The sequence below is a fragment of the Centroberyx gerrardi genome, chromosome 3 (assembly GCF_048128805.1).
Source record: "Centroberyx gerrardi isolate f3 chromosome 3, fCenGer3.hap1.cur.20231027, whole genome shotgun sequence".
Taxonomy (NCBI): domain Eukaryota; kingdom Metazoa; phylum Chordata; class Actinopteri; order Beryciformes; family Berycidae; genus Centroberyx; species Centroberyx gerrardi.
Genome location: NC_135999.1, coordinates 7,691,502 through 7,714,068, shown reverse-complemented (window position 1 = coordinate 7,714,068; position 22,567 = coordinate 7,691,502). Strand labels below are relative to the sequence as shown.

Sequence of the window (22,567 nt, the reverse complement as noted above, 5' to 3'; positions counted from 1 at the left end):
CTTTATGCCAAAACACAATGACTCATTTTGGGGGGGGGAAGTTACCTGATGTTCAGTGTTTGATATTCCAAAAATACAACTGATCATGTCATTTAAAATGTTACTATTTTGTAAACAAATATCTGGTTGGAAGCTCATTTTGGAATCAAACTCTTCATGTGTCGAGTGGTATTTGTTTGCCAAATATCCAGGTGTTTTAGCGTCTAACTCTACTTTTGTTTCTACTTGTGAAAGGGTTGGCCATTGCCTTATGAACAAATTTAACATGACCTTTGAAAACAACATCTTCCATGCCGGTGAGTAGGCTAATAATGTAGGCTAATAATGTTGTGCAAATATGCTTATTGACACGATGCACCTACAGATTTGGACTTTGGTCTCCAGCGTTACAACAGCACGTTGTGTGTGTGTGTGTGTGTGTGTGTGTGTGTGTGTGTGTGCACAACAGTACACCCTATCCATGCCTCTGGGGTCCTTCTAACTACCAGCTGTCCCGACTGTCTCCTGATCAACCAAAAAGTCATCATGGGAGGAACTACATTCAGTGCTCTTCAGATCCTGAGTAAGACTATAGAAATATATTAGATCAAATAACATCATGATGGGCTCAGTCAAGTCTGGGAAAAGCAGAACTGGAATTTACTGCAAGAACGAGCGCTGCTTTAGTATCAGTTTTACATTTGAGGTAATAGGATGCTAGTGGTTAGGAAATGGATTTGCACTGGGCCCCAACACTGACCCGGTTAAGTTTGACTTTTTCCCGATTGTGTTAAATATCAGGATATTCACACAGCTCCTCTTTATGGAAAAAACATAAAAACATATTATAAATGTAAAGGCCCTAAGAGAAAATGGTCCTCTTACACTTGGGATGATTGACTTTTCCAAAGAGCACCAGCAGATATAAATCCTACAAAAACGACCCCAGCAGTGTTTCAGTTTGCCTATTCTTCCTCCTGGGTAGTGTCAGAGTTAGTTTTTTTTAAAGTTTTTTTAAAATTTTATTTTTACTAGCTAGTTCTTAGTGACCCTGTACATCAGTCTGACATCTCAGTTTTGGGCGCGGGACAGATTCTGCCCTCTTACATCTGGCTGTAAGACGTATTAGTTTATGTTATGTTCACTACGACAAAGTGAACTGTCCAGACAAGGGTGTGTGGTATTCCTTTAGGTCATCCTGTCATGAACTAATGCATCCCCAACATTTGATATAAAATCATCAACATCAGTCCATCATTACATCAGTTCTGTACTTATATCTCTGAAAGGTATTTGTATGGCCTCATATAATCCCATATCCAGGGAATTCTCTTCCCTGGATATCCTGCAGCAAAGTACATTTCTTCTGTATTTACTTTCTCTCTCAGGTAAGAGAAGGAGTGTGACCACTGCTGAGCTGGAAGAGTTTAAGAAGCAGGTTGAATGTCTCAATTTACCATCACCTTTTATCCTGGACCCACAGAAAGGTATGAACTTTGACCCTCGTTGTCTAGTTGCTAAACCTTTAAAATCCAGATATGAATTGCAGCATGGCGCCCCCTGTTGAAAGACAGCGTTTCTTTTTTCACATCCTTTGAGGCCGTGGTTTACATTTGTAATGTCTGTAAACACTGGAGTAAAATAGACCTGAATTTTGAGTTATCATCAGCTGATTCAGTTCCAAAAAGCCAATTTTACACCTACAAATAAAACACTTCAAGAATATACCTAGTGTTAGATGCTCAAATTAATTCCTGATTGTGCCTTTAAATTAGGGCTGCAGTATTTCCATAATTATGGTGTAAATAAACAGGAACAAAATACAGTATAGCCTATGATAAATAGTGTTTTGTTACACAGAACCTGCTAAACCAAAAAAAAAAAAGGGGTAAACAAACTGGCCACGTTGATCATCTAGTTGTCCAACTAAATCAAACAATCTGACCAGAAAACTTTCAGTCAAGGTCAGGTGAATGAAAGGTCTTATTATTGTCTAATTATACTGCAATGGCAGCAAAAGAGAACAGTAATCCAAAGTGTTTGTGTTTGTGTTACTGGTTGCTGGCTTTGGCTATGGAGTTACGATGAATATTACTCCCCAGATTGGCCCTCAAACAGGTTGTTCAGACATCCAAAGACATTGTCTAAAGGTATCAGTAGAGCTGGCAATCCACTTCCTGAAACATTCTTAATTATGGAGACAGTATGAGATGGAGACGGGGCAGGAAAGACTCGGGACAGAAGATGTTGCCTCTGTCTGAGCCATAGCAGACAAGCGGGTGAAAAGGTCATTAACCTCTAAACAGTGAATTTTTTTCTATTTGCCTTTCCCTTTGTTGGCTGTAATTCTCTAGGGATGTGCACTCGAAATATGCTCTCTTCCCTGGAATAAAGGGATTCACGCTTGCATCTCTCTTGCACAGGTGTCTGCCCCGACCCGCAGTCTGCCTCCCAAGGTGACGAAGTCATAGATATGTCCCACCTTGGCCATGTGGATCCAGAGACCATCAGGCTTGTGGACGAGCTTGTCAATACTGAAGGGGGAATATCAACGTTACTCAAAATGATACGCTCCGATATAGCGAAGTTAAAGGAAAAGAAAGTGTCAGAAATGTCACAACATGCTCAGTAAAGAGGCCGTGTCTGTCTCAAGTGATTAATTCTGCCAATAAAGCACTATACTAAATGAATACGCCTGGTACAAATTGGGACGTATGAGTTTATGTTGTAAGATTTTGTTTTCAGCAGTAAGTGCTGCTGTTGTATTTGTAGTGATATATAAGAGATACCTTCAGTTATCTCTCCCTCCCTTGTAGCTCCTTTGCCATGCTAGTCTTTTGTCAGTCCAGCAAAAGCCTTGCATCTCTAATTTTTGTTTTTGACTGTAATTGACAGCTGAAGTTTTCATGATCTTGACTCAAATCGTCAAAAAAAAAAGCATGGGCATCCACCGGAGAATCACCCAGTTGTAGCTGCAAGAGATGCATAAGCAGCCATGTTTTCTGTTCATATATACACAGACAATAACTTGTACTAATCTAGCAAGCCATCTGGGTTTGTAAGCTTGTTTCATTTTGCATAATACAAACTCGCAAATTGAACTGGCTTGTCCAGGCTAGCCTTATACAGAGTGGGTTTGTAAATTTAACTCTCAATTACGGAGCCCATATCTTGTTTATGGGTAGTTTATTACTGTACATACACCTGCTCATGAGTCATACGTACATATATTATATCGCTCTCCCTCTCTTTCACACACACACACACACTTTCAGAATACTCTAGAGATTATATAAAAAGGACTCATTTGCTGGGCAGGGTTCAATCACGGACTGAGATCTACTGAGAACATTTGCATCTGCATACACCGTGCACACACACACACACACACACACAGAAATATCTGCATATGGCCTTACACCTTGATTTACATAGAACAGACCACCAATCAGAAATATAGAAAAGTGACATATGAACCAATAGGCAACCCAGTGGTAATCAAGTGAATTAGGGCGTTTGACATATAAACCAAGGCGATGTCTGGGCTCGGTGGGTCCATGGAACAGGTTTTTCCTTCACTACCCAAACAAGAAGAACCCTGGGCACGCTTTGCACCCTTAAAAGAAGGTTAGGTCTCTTTCTCTTAGGGGCAGGTGTCAAATTCAAAACATGCTGCGAACAACTCTTTCAAAGAATCCGTTTCACAACTATTCAAGTAACGTGTGATCTATGTGTATGTTTGACTCCCATAGTGTAACTTTGGAACATACCTGAAAGCGAGATTTCCCAATGCTACATTTGTTTAGTTTTTCTGTTATAATCCCCTGAGTGTGACCCATACAATCACCAGAGCTGAGTGACCTGAACCTCAGTGGCTTTGTTCATATTCTTACAATACATAATCTCGCGTGTAGTTATGACCAATCTAACATACCTGGATGTGTTTGTACGTATTCAAATCAAAAAGTGTGTTGAGTTGGGAAAAGCTGAATCCACATCATTTCAAGATGGCCTTCTTTCCCTGATCCCCTACTTCCTGTCCTACATGAAGGCAAAATTGTTCTTCTGTGTTTCGTTAAACTAAGATGTGTCCCTCTGTGTGCACTTATGACTGGATTTGTCTGATAAAAACAAAAAGGGGATCTGACATGCTTGTCACCTCTGACATCTGAAGGTAATGAGTCAGGACACATCTAAAACTGAAGTGCTTTCTCAAACGGGACACATCCCAGCTCACACACACACACACACATAAGCCGAGGTCAGCGGATAAGGAAAGGAGGCCATGAGAAAGTGTAAGGACAAAGCCATTGTGTGCTTTAGTGTTGACACAGGACCACAGTGCAGAGCCCAAAGAAAACCATAGCATACCTTTAGCCAAAATAATCAAGGCCTATTTCATGAACACACACATTACATGTGCATTCAAACACTTATTAATGATTATAACTCAAGTAACAAGACTTGTTATGGCGAAGAAATTTTTCAAAGACAGAACCCTGCTTTACAGAGTAAAGAGCATCTCTCTAGGTCTGATTTGTCTGTTTTGCTAATGTGTCTCTCAAACACACACACACACACACACACACACTCACAACACACGAACACAGTGAACAGTTTTTGCAAGCATTGACTGCCCCAGTTTCACCAAAACAGGTAAACAAAACTAAAGATACTAAAAAAAAAAAAAGTAAAGAAGTTTTCCGCTCTGCATCACCAGTGGGCTTGTTTTCTGCTTAAGTGTTCCACTGCTGCTTTGAAGCAGTTGCTAGGCAGCCAGAGACAACAGCCCATCACCTGGACACACACAACGCTGAAAATACATTGTTCCAGGTACAAGTGTAGCATACAGATCCATTCATATTATGGAGAGTACAGTCAGACAGTGTGATTGTCACTGGGTTAAGGGTGATGCACAGTCAAAATTGTGCAGAGATATGAACGGAGGGGGAGGATAAGGAGTTCTGGCAGCTGATAAGAAGTGTGACATGATGGAGTTCAGCTGTTCTGGCCGTTTGCCTAAGATGTTCCTACAAGACTAGTCTGTTTGCTACAAGGTTGACTTGGATGAAGGTTCCTCAGATGTTCGTACGCACGCGGTTCCTTTTGAGTTCCATGTAACGTTGCCTCCGCAGCCTCTACAGAGGATCCACAACACCAAACCAACTGTTCCAAAAGCACTGGGGTGTATTTTTTTTGCAGGTGGAGTTGGCGGCGTGATAGCAAATAATACATGAAAGTGTTTCAAGAGATGTATCATGTTCAGATTGTGCCATGTACTTAGGTAAGGGAAAGGAGGGGTGACAAAAAAAATTCCAGTTGTAGCACACAGAACCCAATTCGAGAGTCCGTTCTCCAGGTCCGAGGTCCATCATGCTGCCCAAGGCTGGGTCTCCCTCGACGTCCCACAGGCCGGTGTCGGTCAACATGGCTTGACAGTGTGAGAGGGTCCCTGCTACTCCAGGAGTTCATGGTTCAATGGTTCAATTCGCTCCAAAAAAACAAAGGTGTGGGGATGCTGGGCTTGTAAACAAGTGTAGGGAATGTGTGGGTCAGGCAATGGGTCAAAAAGGAAGGTGGGGGGGGGGGATCGATGCTACCCTGTAAACATAAAATGTTGGTGCTTTTTGGGAAGGGCAGTTACTGAGGAGCATTACAGCCACTGTGGTTCTGTGATGGAGCTGGGCAGCAGCGGAGGTCTTAGCTCAGCTGCAGTGTGGCTAGTCCGGTCTGAAGATGGGGATCTTGGGTAGGAACTCTATTAGGATTACCTGGAGGTGAGAAGAGAGAGGGCGATTAGTGGCGAAAAACCGGTGAGAGAGGATGTGCAGGTGCGCTTGTCTTGATGGTGAAAAGGTATTCTGGCACATTTTCACCCCCGAACAAGGCGAAGCAGGTGGACAGGTAACACCGGGAATGAGGAAATTCCAGCAATGCTTGCAGAGAACGTCCTGAGAACAAAGATTTGTCAAACCGTGACAAAGGCCACATGCCAAAAAGTGTGCAAGTCTGTGTATTCCCAAATATGTATGCATTTGTGAATATCATTTTTCAAAGGACGATTGAGAGGTGTGTTTTTTTTGGATAGTAAAACATATTTGTGGTTTGTCTTTTTTACTTACAGATCATGGTACACACATTTGTGGATGACATTTTTATATTTATTTATTATTGATGGAATCCTACCCCCATACATGCCTGACAGAGTCCAAACACGATGCACAACAGATACTTACATATTCCATCATGTTGTTGGTTTCACACTTCCTTTTGCTTAGTCTCCAATGCAAACACAACTGAGAAACAGAGAGTAAGAGTGGTCAGCAAACCATTCGAACATATGCTGCGTGGCACACTCTTAACACACACACACACACACACACACACACACACTCGTGCATGACTCGCCTACTCACTTTGTGGTAGAGTCTGCTGTTCTCCCACTCTAGTAGCTTCTCTATAGACCTTCTTGTCTGTAAGGTCAAATAGAGTAACAATGGCGTCAGATGATATTCCCTTTACTAAAAAACAGCACGTTAACATTTTCCTCAACTCTTGAACTGTTGAGATGTTTCTTGGTGTTTGAGCATTGGGATGCATATGAAGAGATATGGAGTGACAGTGTGTGTGTGTATCTCACCCTCTTGCTGAGGCAGATGACGGGCCACAGGCTGAAGCCCAGCGTGCAACAGCAGCAGAGGCAGCCACACAGCAGCCAGCGCACATTCACTGGTAGCGTCTTTCTCAGGCAGCCATTTACACGGTTGATACTGGCTTTGAACTCCTCTGGCGCCACCTAAGGAAGCGCATGGATGGTGGTAAATTCATTTGTGTTAATCTTGTAAATTCAGTAGTATTTGGCATTCTAAGATGGCATGTATGAATGCTTTGTGTTGGGTTTTTTTTCTGCATTCTTTATGCTGCCACACAGATTTTATCTCAATGCGTTTTATATGAGTCATCGGAGGGATGAATGCATCATTCTGGTCTGTGTTTGGAGAACAATCAAGAAATCACATCATACAGAGCTGACACTGCAATCGCAATCTATTTGAAAAGATAGACAAGCCTGTCTGTTCTTAAGTGTTTCTGACGCCAGTGGTGAGTAACCTTGCAGGCACTTCCCTGGTCCAATGTGAAGCTTTATCTCCAACCCCTCCCTAACTAACCTCAGTCAGTCAATCAATCTGTCTGTGTAGATTCATAATGTGAATCACCCACAGAGATTAAATGCCAGGGAATTTCCCAGCACTAATTAAAAGTGAAGAAGCATCTGAGATAAGTGGTGAAACGTCATCAACTCTTCATTTTAAGTCGAGTGGATTTTGTTTCTATTTTTTCAACACCTCAGTCAATCAAATTCTAATTAAGGCCTCCAACTTATTAACAGTATCGGGCCTATAAACACTAAATCTATGCTAACTAGAACGTAATCTTGTGGTGATGCCATGGAACTTGAACAGATGGTATTGATAGGTTGAAACAAGACACTCACCTTTCCTGTAAGTGCCGAAGGAAATTCCGACTCAAATTTGTTACTAAGTCCAAACCTGTGGGGGTGGGAGACAAAGTGATAACGTTAGAAATTTGCAAACATAATCTGTATTTGAATAACAGCCCGATTCGTACAATTCTCTCTTCCTCTCTTCAGGAGAAAACGAACCGAATCGGGGCTGCTTTAATAAGTTTGCCAGCAAGTATCATGTTGAAGTTGAAGTGGCACTATGTTAATTTGCATTGTCCCTATCAAATAAAGTAATACATAAATACCACACACGAGGAATGTAAAATTACATGTTGTTATGCACTGGGGTAATTTATACTTTATCTTAACGCTAGTAAGTATCATAACGAGTCTGATCATATGTCATGTCTTGAATTAGGGGGACGTATAACAGAACAACGTTGACAAACTGTCTTGACTTGATGTTGACATAACGTTACCTCATTTCACATTACAACCTGGATACAGCATAGGCACACATTACCTCGGCCTTGTGCGTTAGCTAGCTAAAAACGAAAGCTATCGTTAGCTAATGTAAGGCAGAATCGAGGTTAGCCACTTAGCTCGCTGCTAAGTAGTAACATTATCTGGTAGCTAGGTCACCAGAAGCAGCTAGCCTAGCTATCCGCAAGTTATCCACTGAGACCGCGGGGTAGTAATCGTTTCACGGCAACGGTAAACGTCGTTCTCGGTGCCCGTGAACCTCGCCGGTTGCTTACACAGTGACGTGGCCGGATCCTCGCACCACGACCGGGTCCGGAGCGTACTTTAGGAGCTGCTCCTCCGCGGCCCTGTCCTCGTCCTCTTCTTCCTCCTCCTCCTCTTCGTAGATCTCATCAAAGTCCTCCATCATGGCACGACTCGGCCTCGCGCTTCCCGGGAGAGACGCCGGGAGAGACACGATGCCGACGAACAGTGAAACCTTACCGAGAAACGAAAACAAAAAGAACTGTAAAGACAACCACAAAATATCCGTCCCAGCGACGATAGTTCACATCGTTCTTCTGTAGGCTCCAAAACAAAACATCAACATCCGCCGCAGTACCCAGACGACACCGGAAGGGGGACCGACGTGCTTGCGTCATGAACTCATGTGCAACAAATCAAGGCTGCGAGCCGCTGCGTCAAAATTCCAGAATAAGACCGGAAGTTGAGCGACTTTGCCTTCAAAATAAAAGCGTAAGAACTTTTAAAACAGTAGGTATCCTTCCAAACTATCTGGTATAAGCTTTGTGTCTGAGTCTCTGTGAATTGTGCAGCCCTATATATGGCAGCCCGCATAGGCATTAGTGGCTATGCATATATTATAAATGATTTTCCTCCTTAAATAAATCCTTTATTTTTACCTTGGTAGTCTGTATTCCACTAAAGGCGTCGCTGTTCGTCAATAAATGATTTATTTTGAAATTTTTGACCAAAAGCCCTTTTTGATATTCTGGCTAGCCTGACACTGGCGCTACGAGCTACGATTGAACTAGTCGTTTTAGTTTCGCTGTCAAAATATTTCAACAATGTTTGGAAACTTTTTTTAGTCAACAACGCCTGGTCATGCGCAATCGTACTCACACATAGAAATTTGCGTATCCAAAGCGTAGTATGTATTAGGACAATGCGGAAGTGTGGCGAGATTTCACTGACGACTATCACCTAGGTAATACAACTTTTGTATCAGTTTCATTATCGCGGACGTCCAAAGTATCTGCCAAGCTACGCACTTAGTACCTGAAAATGATCTTACAAACTGTCTTAAAAGACGTGGCTCCCGAGCTCACCAGTGGGATTCTAGCAGTAGTCTTTTTATCATGTACTTTGTTTGTTATCACAACCTATTTCAGTTTAACCCAGGCCGTCTTCAGTGTTGGTGCCAGTGTTTTTGAAAACGGACACGTGCACAAGCTCTTCACATTTCCTTTCTACCACAAGACGTTTGCCCAGCTGCTTCTGAACATCGCAGTCCTGGTGCTGCTCTGTGGCAGTTTGGAGAAAGGTGTGGGCACTGTCCGCTTTCTGTTTCTGTTCCTGCTGCTCTCCACCTCCACGGGGCTGTGCTATGCCTTCCTGGATCTCCTGCAGAGTGACACCACACAAAGCCACGTCCAGGGCTTGGTCCCTATAGCCCTCGCCTTCGTGGCCGTCACCACTATGCACACACGCATGGCCAAAGGTTTCCTCTTCGGAGTCAGCGTTCCCACCATGGCTCTCCCCTGGGTGTTTCTCATCATCGCAACTGTCCTCATCCCGCACAGCGTGCTCCCCTGTAATATCATCGCCATCCTGGTGGGATGGATGTACGGCAAGGGCTGGTTCTCTTTTCTGGACATGTCAGAGGCCAGGGCTTGTGTTCTGGACAAGATGACACCCTTCAGGTTGCTGAAGAGCATCAGGGGCGTTGTGTATGTCCCCGCTTCCACCGATGAGCGAAGGAAGACCCTCCTTCCGCAGATCAATCCCACCCCCGGGTCCTACCCGGTCCAAGCCTACGCTCCAGTGTCCAGCATCAGCACTACTGAGCACACGCCCAAGATGTACGAAGGCTGGCCGAACTCAGTCAATGCCCTGTCTAGTCCCGTCCCGCCTCTCGCCCCTCATGGACACGGCTCCGCACACAGCTTTGGGCCGGGTCACGGACACAGTCCAGAGCACAGCTTTGGGCACAGCTGCAGCCATGGTCATGGTCATAGTCATGATGGTCATGGTCATAGTCATGATGGTCATGGTCATAGTCATGATGGTCATGGTCATAGTCATGATGGTCATAGTCATGGTCATGATGGTCATGGTCATAGTCATGATCAGCTATAGTTATGGTCTTTTGTTTGTTTACAATGGGTCTCATGTGGTGGTTCGGTATATTCTCGCCTCAGACAAGCCAGGCATTGTTAATGCTCCTCATCCATGTGTCTGTCTTTCACTGTTAAACCATCCAGACTCTGATGGTCCACCTGTGGTCACTGTCAGCACCACTGCCATAGGATTGTGTGGCCTGAAATGCTTGGACACATTGTTAATTTGATTTTATGCCGTTATTTGTGGATTCCTTCTCTGCCTTTATTGTTTATTTAACTTTATAGGACAGGCTCTGAATGTTGAAAAGTTATGGGCGATTTTTTTAATACAAATTTTATACAGTTTCAAATATCTTCCGTTTTTATCATTTGTATTTTGTGTTTCTACAAATAAAGTGATATGTATAACAAACTGGACAATTATTTCCCTGAAAACAAGGTCTATTTAAGAAATAAAGGCTACGGACAATCCTGGCCTCACCCACACATTCTCCTCATGTTATATTCAATTTTACTTTACAGCTTTCTTGCTGTGAAATAAATTACCATAGTTCTCTAAAAAAAAGTTAACCAACAAGCTCACCATCAGCTGGTTAGGGTTAGCAGCCCCCCCCCAAAAAAAATCAATGTTTTTACTGAGAATTGAACAAAAAGTGAGCAAGCAAGCCCAGATGACTTTTTTTATTTTTTAAATTGTGGCAACAATGAGCTCATTACTTCTGTGTGCATAAAATTGGCTACTGATTTACATTTGTTACCTAATTTTGGTTAATTTTGTGAACAAGCTGCATGCTCAAATTAAACTAATTCAAACAATATAAAACATTCTTACTTTTAACATGTTCTGGCCTGCAACTGCTCCCTCTCCACCCAAAAGTAACTCTTTCCCTTCTCCAAAGTCTGTCAAGCTCGAAAGGCGTCAAGATATCACTGCTATTAATTTGTGTTTCCTCACATCATGACGCTGTTCATGGTAGTTACAAGTGAACAGGAATGAGCAGCCATATCTTCAAGTCTGCACTGCTTGTGAACAAACTGTATCTTGTGCGCATGCAATTTGCGCTCTAGCAGTACAGAACTATGGCCCCATTATAAAGTTCCCTTTGTCCATTCACACACTCCACAGGACTTTTTACCAGTGAAGATGACAAGAAAATGTCCAAATCAATCTTAATGCACAGAGAAAGACAGTTTTAGTCCTGAAGCAATTTGGTTTAATTGACTCACTGACAAAGATATCTTCATCATAAACACATACATTTTTATGTTACTTGAGGCTAAGTAACACTGGAGTCGAACGGCCACTGAGCCGTCTATGTCCTGCAGTATCAGTGACCCCAGAGTAAGCAATACATCTATAGCTCAAATACAGGCTCATTCCTCCCAGGTGTCTCCATAGATGTTCTTCTTGGCTGTAACAAGAGAGAGAAGACAGGAGAAAGAGTGATGACCATCTTCCACAGACTGGCTCAAAGACAGAGGCTGCATTTGAATGTTAGTGTTTTACGGATCTCTGCAGTGGCAGCTTACCGTCTTTCTTCGCCGCGGGTCTTTCTGGCTCCCTCTCCGGTGGAGTTTTGAGCAGCGTCTCGGCCTTCTGGGTGAGCGTGACCTCGTAGTTCTCCCGGTTTTTGAGCCTCAGGTCCTCATAGAGGATGGCCTTCCTCCTGGGCTCATCCTCTTCCACATACGACTGGACTGAAGGGGATGGGGAGAAGGAGAGAGAGACAAGTTACAGATCTGTCACTCATCTACACTAAAAGCAGCTTGTTGACGATGTTAGCTGGTAGATGAGTAGTGTGAAGTAGATTTCTTTGTCGGACTCAGTGAATGGTCAAGCATCAAAATTAGCCCTTTCTGGCACCCGTAGTAAGCCCCACTCATCTTTTCATTTAATGAAAAAAAGTAGATCTGGCTAATATGATTTTACTCTGCTTTCTGTTTCTGTTGTTTACTGAAATTTGGAGTACCTGGAGGGTTGAAGTCGTCTCCTCTGCCTGTCTGCTGGGGCGACTCTGCACTGTACCCATACTCAAAGTCTCTGGCGTTGTTGGGCATCTGGCTTGTGGATTCTGCTGGCTGGAACATGGGGTCAAATGATTGGGTGTTTGGGTCACTCAGCTCTGACTGGGGACCTTGGGAACTAGAGGGGGAGAACCGAATAGCAGTTAAAAGGTTAGCTGGTGGATGAAATGAGTGAGAGTAAATGAGAGGAGAGAGCAATGGGAAGAGCAATGAGAATGGATGTCAAAAACATACAACAATGTACCTGTTAACATTAAAAGTACTGATTTTGTGAATGTGGTGTGTGTGGTACTGACTGTGGAGGAGGCAGTCTTGTCCTCTGTCGGAGGGCCTCTCCCAGCGGCGAGTTCTCCAGCCTCTTAAACTTCTCCTGGCACGTCTTCATGTACGACATCTTCCCCGCCAGGTAGCCACAGAAGCCGGCAACTGGAAAGACAAGCACGTACACGTAACTCAAAGAAATAACACCCACGCAAATGCTACACAAATCTGCACTATAAAGAGACACAAAAAGTGAACTTACAGGCCACTTTGGGAAGAGATCCAAACCTTGGAGACGAAGTCAGAACTCCTACATACATAACAGAATACAGGGTAGATTTTGATTCATTTTTATTTTACAGTACTTGGCATCTCAAAAAGCTTCCTTCCTATTTCAGTTAGGGATTCCTCTCATGATACACAAGCATTAAATGTAGTACGGTCTTACCTCTAGCAACCAGTGCTTGAGTGATAGCCATGCTGACCACTGAGAAGGGCACCGCTGTGAGGGAGGAAGAGGATGATGATCAGACTTGAACATGCTCTGTGTGCTCTCCACATTACAGCCTCGGTTTAACACAGAAATCGGTTTGACATGCATCTGTGCAAGAGAGAAACTTACACCTGTACCAAAAGCTCTCCTGGTTGCACTCCCTGAAGATTCTCCTCTCGTCTTCTGTGGGAATATAGTCCATACCCACTGGCCCCTGCATAAAAACACACACACACACACGTTAACTTTAGCTAGCTAGAAATGTATCCTAAGTGGTGTATAAGCTAAGTTGGCAAGCCATGCAGGCAACTACACCTTACTGACAAAATATACTGCCTACGTGCTGGTCTAGTTTGTCGCTAAGGAGATTAACAAGCAGCAGGCAAAGTGGCATGGGTGTGGGTGAGACGTTTTCACCCTACTTGACTGATGGTTAGCTAACAGCAGCTAGCTAAAGTAGTATGAGTTTAGCTGTTTACCTGTGCTCCGCGTTGCCGATCCTCCGTAAAACCGGTGGAAATAGGTGACATGTTGAAGGCAATGTCAGTGCTAGTTTAGGATTTCAAAGCATGTAAAATGACCAAGTGTATGCCGCTCACCGGACTGAGTTCATTAATGTTTGGTACAATGTCATTGCTTCAACTAACATTGGCATAACCCGGAAGTAAAAGTGGCACTTGTAGGTTAGATGAAGCGAGAAAGTAGGCTATTTTTTTTAGTACTTTTACTTGATAGAAACCACTTGGAAAGAGTTGTGAGAGTACATATACCGCATGCACATTATTTTTAAGACAGTCTACATAGTTATGAAAGAGTACATTGGTCATTGGCGACATTGGGCTTTTATGCTGGACAGTCAAACTAGATCTTTTATTTTGAAATGTGGGATCTAGCCCGGAGGTAATTGTAACAGCTTTATCAGACAGGACCGGGCGCGCTTTTAGCAGAGGGAGGCGCCTTTTTGTTAGAATACATATTTTGTAACTGTGACAGATTTCCTACCATAAGAAAGGGTATCCATACACCATAGCATTTCTCTACAGTATTTGACAGAAAGGGAACAGTGTGGAGGAAAAGCGGGAACTCCCGCCACCTGCTGGTTGCGTTCAAATCTAAAACAATCCACAGTCATTTCCCCATAGGCAGATACAGTATCTGTATCTGACTTATGAAGACAGTTTGGCCAGGCGTCATATGAATCAGCTTTCTCTGTATGGGAAAAATACATTTCAATTGCTGCGCTATTAAATTATATTGACAGTAATATGCCAACAAACTGGTTGAGCAGACTGGTTTAATCTGAGGTGACACATCAGTCAATTCTCCACCGCAGGGCCAAGGGCTCTCCAGGGCCAATTTAAAAGGTTTATAGTACGAGATTAATAAAAAGAAACTGATGTCCATTTTACAGATAAGCTCTGTAGGCAACACGATTTTAAAAATCAGTACTGTGGGGCTACTATATGGGTGGTTATAGAATTGGGGGTACATTTCGCGTCTGCCAGGTTAACCTTTTGTTATTTTCCCCAAAATGTTCTTTTGTGAATCAATTTTAAATAATAATAGTAATTATATTAAACACTCACTAATAATAATGCTTGATGTATATTTTAAGCATAATTTATACATCAAATATTAACCAAATCACTTCCACCCCACCTATTATTGACTGTCTTCGGCTCCTGATTCATACATTCAACTTGAAATAACATAGAAGAATTAAGTGTAACTTTCAGTTTTTTGTGCTTAGTCTATTAACAGTTATAAAATCAATTGCTGAGAATATCTATTTTCTGTATTATATGTAATTTCAGTAATAAAAAAAATTATTTTGAGCCTGTCTCTATGTTCTGGTCAACTCTGTTACCTCTGTTATAAAACCGCAAAAAAATCTCCAAAGCCTTCATATATAAAGCATGTGACGTGCACTCAGTGATGTCACTTCCTCTGGCGGGAAACATCTGGAGGAGAGTGAGGTTTGTCATGCTTCTTCTCTCATGATTTATTATTTGTCAAATCTGTTACTGTGATATTGCAGTGAATATCTCGTTACATTTTTGAAGAACAATAATATGATGAAAATCCATACAATTCTGTTTTTAGGCATGCCATCTGCTATCTGGTTTGAGGTTAGCACATGGAGTTAACCCTCATCCTAGACTGGGGTACCCGCAGACCCCAGAGGTATACTTTTTGTCATATCTCACAGGTGCTTTATTCTATCATTACAATTTTTCATGACTTTGTCAATCAATTTGTTCCTAATGACTTCATATCATTGTTTTCTGTTTCTGTTTTAATTAGTGCTTTTTAAAAATACCAATGTATTGGGGTCCTGGGGGACGCCAGTCAAAAGCACCCAATTCTGCCTATGCAGTTTTAATAGATGGAAAGTATCACACACTATCAGGGGGGATAGGGGCACATTTTGAAGGAGACAGACACAGATGCGGCAGACACAGATTTCCTCATGTGCTCTGTCGACGACCCTAAATACTGCTCTTCCTAAGGTGAGATGATGTTCAAAGTCAGAAATACAATACATAATTTAATTAACTGTAACTTTCCTAAAATAATAATAATCTTTTCTTTTTTTTTCAGATGACATTAATTACATAACTAATAATGTTTTGAGAAGAAATAAGTTAACATTTTGCTATGATGGTTGTTTCTTACAGTAGTTTATTCTTGGGGTCCCCCGGGACCCCAGTCGGTAGTCCTTGTATGTTAAATATGTTGGTAGGATGAGGGTTAAGGCACAAAATGGTGAAAAATGTCAACTCTGTTACCGTCAACTCTGTTAATGTTTTACTCAGTTTAACGATAACAGAGTTGACGATGAGTAACAGAGTCAAATGTTCCCAACCACATTTAAGCATTTTACATTATTTTACAACATTTAATATGGATGGGTCATTCTAATGTAAAGGGTACATTTTAGGTACACCATTCCAGGTTAAGGAAATTTGAATAATTTTATGATTTTAATTTAATTTAATTTTTATAATTTTATGGCCAACTTTATGAATAGAAAAATTTTTTACAGCCTCAATGTGTCCCCAAAATATTTTATCAATGGAAAAAATGCCCACTGTGTCGTAATGACGGGGCAGTTCCTCCAGTAATCCTCTCTAGCCTTGGTAGCAGAAACAACTTTACTTTTTCACGGTTATGTTTTCCGATACCAATGTGTTGAAAATGTCAGCAGTATATATTAGGGTTTAGGCCTATATAATCCTATAATTAGGTCTATTTATTGTCTATGGCTTTTATTGTTAGATTATTTTATTATTTTCATCTATTTCTATTACTTCTTTTTATAGCTTTGTGCTTATATTCTATATCCTTTTCTGAATCATATTAATTTTGCTGTTGCAACAATCTAATTTCCCCACGGGGATCAATGGTTTCATCTTATCCAAATTGTCTGATCTGGATCTGTCCATGTTGCATGCGATTGGCTATTTGTTACTAACTTTCATGTTTCATGTCATAGCTATCCAGCTAAAGGTAAATCCTGGGTTGACAGAGCCAGTTGATAACCAGCTATGTGAGACCGGTTATCTGGGAACACCAATGTTAAGTTTAGTGAAGCCGGCTAAGGCAAAGACTGACTGTTGAACTCGCTTCGTGAGACAGGCCTCTGACCTTGAACCACAGACATCCAGGTTAGATGAGTGCATAGGTCCATGAGTCTATAATTAAATTAGAGTAACTGTACACTAAGTTATAGGTAGATTGAGAAAAGTGTAGTTATTTGATTGTTAGTATTGTCAAAATGATAGTATATAAACTGAATGTTTGTAAGGTGTTTTGTCTTAAAGGTATAGCCTACTCCTTAATTTCTTTATAGTTTGTTTACACATTTAACACATTAAAGGTGCACCATGTAACTTTTTGAGTAATATTTTTGTTTATATAGTCTTATATTCCTTAACTATATGACTTCTAGATGGACATTGTTCTCTTTTTGTTCTCACCCCACCATAACTCAAAATACAAGCTTGTGTTGCTCTAATGTTTACAAACAATACAAATGTAAACAAACCTTTTATGACATTAAAGTACATCTAAAACTCATGTTAGCTCTTGCAAACTGCTATTCCTTGTATCAAGAGCTCTGTCTCTTTGTTTGTAGGTGTGTAAAAAAGTTCATAGTGTACCTTTAATGATAAATACCAATTTCTTGAAAAATAAAATGCTTTATTTTCTAGATCAATAATGAACGAGACACATGCAGTTATTATACAAGTTCATGAAAGATCTGTAATTCAGAGATACTTGCTAGGATTAAATAATTGTTTTTATATTTAAAAATCGTTTAAAAAGGTTCAGTCAGGTACTAAATGTTGTTGTTTTTGGTCTTTTATTCAGATCAACTCTGTTATCATCAATGTCAACTCTGTTTTTGTAACTCTGTTTTGTCTTTAAAATGATCATTAAATATGTTTTATTGTTAACAAAATGATCAGAAGCTGTCTCATAACTAACATTCTTACCACATGAAATTTCAAAGCATTTCATTCATTTTTAAAACTATGTTTTCAGAAAATGCACACTATCTTGGCAACTTGTCAGTTAATTTTTTTTTTTTTTTTTTACTCCAACACAAAAAGTCTTTATCTTATTAGATTTAAAGTTGAATGAATGGATGTAGAGACAGAAGTTCTCTTAGGGAAGGTTGACCAATTTTTCTGTTAGTACATTGATTTTCCGAAAAAATATTAAAAATCTTACAGGTTTAAGATCAGCGTGTTCTATGATAATACAACATGTTGAATGGAAAAAACATTCCTATTTTTTGTTTTCTTTCTGTACTTGAAATGTACCCGCAATTCTAGAATCAGTCACATATACTATGGGTATCATTAAAAAGTATGAAAAAGCATTAAATCAATTTAGTGAAAATGAAGGCCTTAAATGGCATTAAAAAGTCTGAAATTAGATTCCCAGAGGTAGGGCTGGGCGATATGGTTGAAATCAATATCATGATAATCATAAGGATTTTTCTCGATATCAATATATCACGATATGGTTCATGTATGCAAAATCACGTTAAATAATCAAATTAATGTTCATCTCATTGAACCGAATGGTAATGTTAGGTGTGATGTCAAACAAAACAGATATATTCAAATAATATTCCTACCATAGCCTACCTCATTTTATGAGAGTTTTTAAGTAAAATTTGCTTGTAATCATCAATTCAGACAGCAGAAATGTGTGTCACGATATCAAAATATCTTCATATCATCACGATATGATTCCACTGAAAGACGATAAACGATAATATTGAATTATCGCCCAGCCCTACCCAGAGGTCTTAAATGTTTTCTTTATCATTTTAGCAATAATCAGTAATAGTTTACTGGCTTGTTGCACAAAATAACCATAATCAGCGGGGGCTTGCAAGTGTTGTTGATCAGCGGCAGGCCGGCACTCCACAGTTACCTCATGTTCCTTAAAACAAGAAGTCTGGCCCGTGCTCTCTGTTTTGGTGGAGATGATCCACACCCCCCTTGAGTTCGGGACTTCTTTCAGTTTCATTTGTGCAACCATGGCATATCGAACTGCAACATGCTTAAAAAGCCAAAGCTGCTCCAAAACCAGAGTGAATATTGCTGCAAAGGTGGAGGAGCTTAGGACTCTGAAAACAAGCGCGATGCGGACTTGGCCTTACATTTATTGGACAGGTAAGCAACTTATGATGTAGCTGGTAAGCGGCTAAAGGAATAGTTGGTTAGCGTTAGCTACAGCTTGAGCTGCTAGACCTGTTAGCTGATAACGGAGCATATTCCATCTGTTACTCGACTTCATGATAGTTCTGTAACTCTGTGGGATGTTTTAAACATTTATAACACTTTGCAATGGAATATGTTTCCTCTTCACTTGACATGCTGAACTGTAACACTACTTGGCAAGGTGGTGTGTGTTGTGAAAACACCAGTTCATACTTTCTGTCAGTTTCAGACCACCGTAGCTCAGCGGGACGGAGGGTGAGAGAGGTTGGGTGGAGCTGGGCTGTGTGCCTGCTGGAGGAGAACCTCCTTGGGACACACGTTTGCCGATGTTGTTGTAGTTCCTGTGGCTGCCGTTAGATATTACTAAAGTGCCCATTACTGATCCCTTAACCTAGTTACTTGTTTGAATTTCTAAAAAACATCTGTATATTAATTGTGATTTATTATAGCCAGTAATTAGCGTGTGTCTGTGTTGGCATACCGTAGGAACCTTATAATTCTGACAGGCTGATTCAGGCCGATGCATCGTTACTGGATGCTTGGGAACTTTAGAGTGAAATGAGTGTGAGAAACGAGTGGGAAAGTGTGTGGAGACATACAGACACACAGGAGATACTGTAGCCAGCTAATCCAGAGACAGGAAAATGGAAATTTTCACAACAATAGCTGTAAGAGAAAGATTTCCAGGCATGGTTGCGTGCTGTTGACATAAATAACCGAGAAGCCTCCTGTGCAGTCTGTCAGAAATCATTTAAGCTGCACTATGGGCATCATGCTAGTGATTTGTTCCCACTCCATTCTTTTTCATCGCTACAGTGGCCCTGCCATTGTTAAAACACTAAAGTGGTGGACTTCTTCTCGCCCATCAACACTGTGCTTGGTTTTGCTTTCACATGCTGCTTTTGTGTACCCTTCATGGTGTGGCCAGTTACGGCTCGGAGTGGCATTAAAATGTCTTAAAAGTGGTGTTAAAAAGGTCTTAAAAAGCATTAAATTCAGCCATAATCCTTCCACTCTTTTTAATCTTTTGTAGCCTATAATCCTTACATCTGTTTTTACACGTCAAGTCCTTTCTTTCATTGTATGAAATATTTGGCCAGTTTGTAGGATAGATTCTGTTAGTTTAAGACTTGGCTTAATCCGTGACTTTTCGATTCTCCTAACTTTTAAAACGGCACAATTTTGCCTCATTCTTCTGCCTCACTCTTCTGAGCAATAGCAGCAGCATAGGCATCTGACTATAACAACAATAATCTATTTGCATCAAAACATCAAAGGCTTTTCCAATAATAGGCTACTGTCCTATTTTGGTGCCTTGTGTTGGAGATTTAGAATGGAAATGAGGGCAATTTGAATTCCCCACATTTCACATATCCCCCTCTCAAAGTTTAGAATTCAATGGTGCGATGTTGTAATAGCACTGCATGGAGAGTAGGTGATGCTGTTGCACTGGCACACTGTTCGGCTATGAGGACCATGGCTGCCGTTTAAAGTCATAACTTTTAATGTCTCCAAATCCTACTATGAAAAAAACAGTGTTTCAAACCTTGGTGAACTTTTGGACAAATTCGAGAGAAATAAACGCTGGGGATTCAAGAGAGTAATGTGTGTGTATGTGTCTGTGTATAAGAGAGAAAGAGAGAAGGGAGGGAGAGAGAGAGAGGGAGAGCGAGATCACAATCAATAGGCTTACATTAATTGATGGTTTGAAAATAGAAGTGTACTGTTTCCTTTGTTGCTCCATTTATCATCCATTCACTTTTACCCGCCACATGACTTCTGAGCCAGCAGGAGGGGGGCAGGCCAGGTCACTTCTGGCACCGAAATTAGTTTGTGTCTGTGCCTGTGTGTTTGTGAGAGAGAGAGAGAGAGACAGAGAGAGAGAGACAGAGAGGAATAGCAGGGTTGTTGAAGCGGATGTTGGATTCCCGGGCGTCCTCACCTAACATTGTCTGGTCAATTGAAGCAATTTCCATGAAACTCAACGCATTGTTGTGGCCCTAGGCTGACTCTTCTTTCCTACATTTTCTCAGCTGTCATCCGCTGTTTTACAGGCTTACAGTGCGGTCAGTGGTATTTTCAATTATTGAGAAATGGCTAGCCGTGTCAATTGATTTCAACACAAGATCACTTTCCGTTCCAGAAATAGGACATGCCCACGCAGACGCACACACACACAAACACAAACTCAGTGACATCACCCCCCATCACATGCCAACTCAGGTTGGTACTGATCGACACACGCACTGTACATCCTGTCACCCCCCCCTCCCCCCTCCCCCCTGTGGTGTGTCCATCTATTAGTGCGGTGTAAACCATTATCAGAGGAGGAACTCTCCCTGCCACTCCTCTCCCACTATAAATCACAGGGCCGCACCATGGAGACAAGGCTATCAGAGGTGACATCAGTCTGAAGGCTGAGGCAGCAGAATACGGGTTAACAGGTGGAGGCATTAGGGTTTATATAGGGCGGTCGACAGGAGTTTCTATCACTAATGGATGGACGGGTTAGCAGATGTGTTACGGGACGCTTACAGGTGTAATGACAGGAATCTGAGCAGCTCAGGTGAAGGCGTGCAGCACACTGTGACTTCTGGACAGAGTAAGAAATACTTAACTCCAGTATAGCAGACTACAGTAGAGGTGCAGGTGAAGGCAGAGGTAGAATCAGGTAGAATCTCAATCTGACTGCGACACAGCCTTGCGGAGAGCTTACAGCAGTGTCAGGTAAGACAGGTAATGAACATTTGAAAGGTGTGCTCTGTTCACCACATGACACCGAGACCGTCCTGCTGATTGGACGGCTGCGCACCCCCGGCCTGCACCGCCCTCCTCAGGCCCCTCAGCCTTCCAGCATTTCTACACCTGAAACACAGGTGGGCGACTTGGACCATGGACACACTGCGCCTGCCGCAGGTGAGAGCAAACACGGCTTCTTTTCATTTGCAAGAATGCTGTACTGCTGTCAGCTGAAATCCCTGTAATGCCAATTTGGGTGTTTTATTTTAACTGAATTGAAAGTTTAGATCGGTCTAAGGTACATGAAACCAATTCAAAATATCATTGTGTTAATTTTAAAATGTGTGGTTCTCAAGTGGAGGTTGTTTTTCTTAATTCTTGAAAAATGTACTCCTCGGAGATGTAGTTTTGTTTTATATTTTCACTCCACTGCAGTGACATGATGTTAATAAGTGATTGTCATTATCTGTGGCGTCAGTATTATGGTGTATTATGGTAATGTAAGATTGATTTGATTTACAAAGTCTCATATTTTGAATGTAAGATTTCTTTTAAATATATTTTGATAAATGGCATAGATGAGTTTGTAAATTTTTTTTTTACAGATAAGATTTATGACTCCCACATTGTGTGTGTGTGTGTGTGTGTGTGTCTGAACTCTAAACTCAAGTGACAACATGGTTTTTCTTATCAATCTGAGAACCTTGGCCAATGAAAGACTGCTAGAGACTATTTCTTAATATTAATGCAAAATTATAATGACAGAACACATTTAGCTTTGGCTTGGAAACAACTGCGTCGGGACCATTCAAACTCAGCAAATGAAAGATGGAATTCAAGTTCAATGAAATTTATTGATACCATTTAAGATTACATTAGATAAAGTAATTACAGAAAATGTGCTTTGATAATTGTTATGATGAAACCAAAACATAAGTAATCATAATCCATTAATTAATTATATTTCATGACCTTTATTTAAATGCAATTTCTCAGTAGTCCATGAATACCTTATCAGATTACTGAAGCATGCCTCAGT

General features: G+C 41.3%; 3 protein-coding genes across 4 annotated transcripts; 1 reads left to right on the top strand and 2 right to left on the bottom strand.

The window, feature by feature from the left end:
* Positions 1 to 3,148: 3,148 nt before the first annotated feature.
* chic2 (cysteine-rich hydrophobic domain 2) lies at positions 3,149 to 9,334 on the bottom strand. 2 transcript variants are annotated; one of them, XM_071901852.2, is made up of 7 exons: positions 9,206 to 9,334; positions 8,203 to 8,405; positions 7,475 to 7,529; positions 6,620 to 6,775; positions 6,396 to 6,452; positions 6,216 to 6,275; positions 3,149 to 5,750 (listed from the first exon to the last, which is right to left on the bottom strand). In XM_071901852.2, exons 2-7 carry the CDS (start codon positions 8,334 to 8,336, stop codon positions 5,700 to 5,702), a joined length of 513 nt encoding a protein of 170 aa, XP_071757953.1. In that variant the 5' UTR covers positions 8,337 to 8,405; positions 9,206 to 9,334; the 3' UTR covers positions 3,149 to 5,699. The 2 variants fall into 2 exon arrangements, with proteins under 2 accessions (XP_071757953.1, XP_071757952.1); XM_071901851.2 differs by lacking the exon at positions 9,206 to 9,334 and having other exon boundaries at positions 8,203 to 8,490.
* LOC139913727 (rhomboid domain-containing protein 2) lies at positions 8,989 to 10,644 on the top strand. Its single transcript, XM_071901849.2, has one exon. It carries the CDS (start codon positions 9,212 to 9,214, stop codon positions 10,283 to 10,285), a length of 1,074 nt encoding a protein of 357 aa, XP_071757950.2. The 5' UTR covers positions 8,989 to 9,211; the 3' UTR covers positions 10,286 to 10,644.
* Positions 10,645 to 10,935: 291 nt separating this feature from the next.
* On the bottom strand, positions 10,936 to 13,696 carry LOC139913726 (OCIA domain-containing protein 1). The gene is made up of 8 exons (XM_071901848.2): positions 13,528 to 13,696; positions 13,178 to 13,262; positions 13,004 to 13,057; positions 12,818 to 12,865; positions 12,591 to 12,720; positions 12,240 to 12,412; positions 11,800 to 11,967; positions 10,936 to 11,681 (listed from the first exon to the last, which is right to left on the bottom strand). The coding sequence occupies exons 1-8, from the start codon at positions 13,576 to 13,578 to the stop codon at positions 11,644 to 11,646; spliced, it is 747 nt and encodes a 248-aa protein (XP_071757949.2). The 5' UTR covers positions 13,579 to 13,696; the 3' UTR covers positions 10,936 to 11,643.
* Positions 13,697 to 22,567: the final 8,871 nt, after the last annotated feature.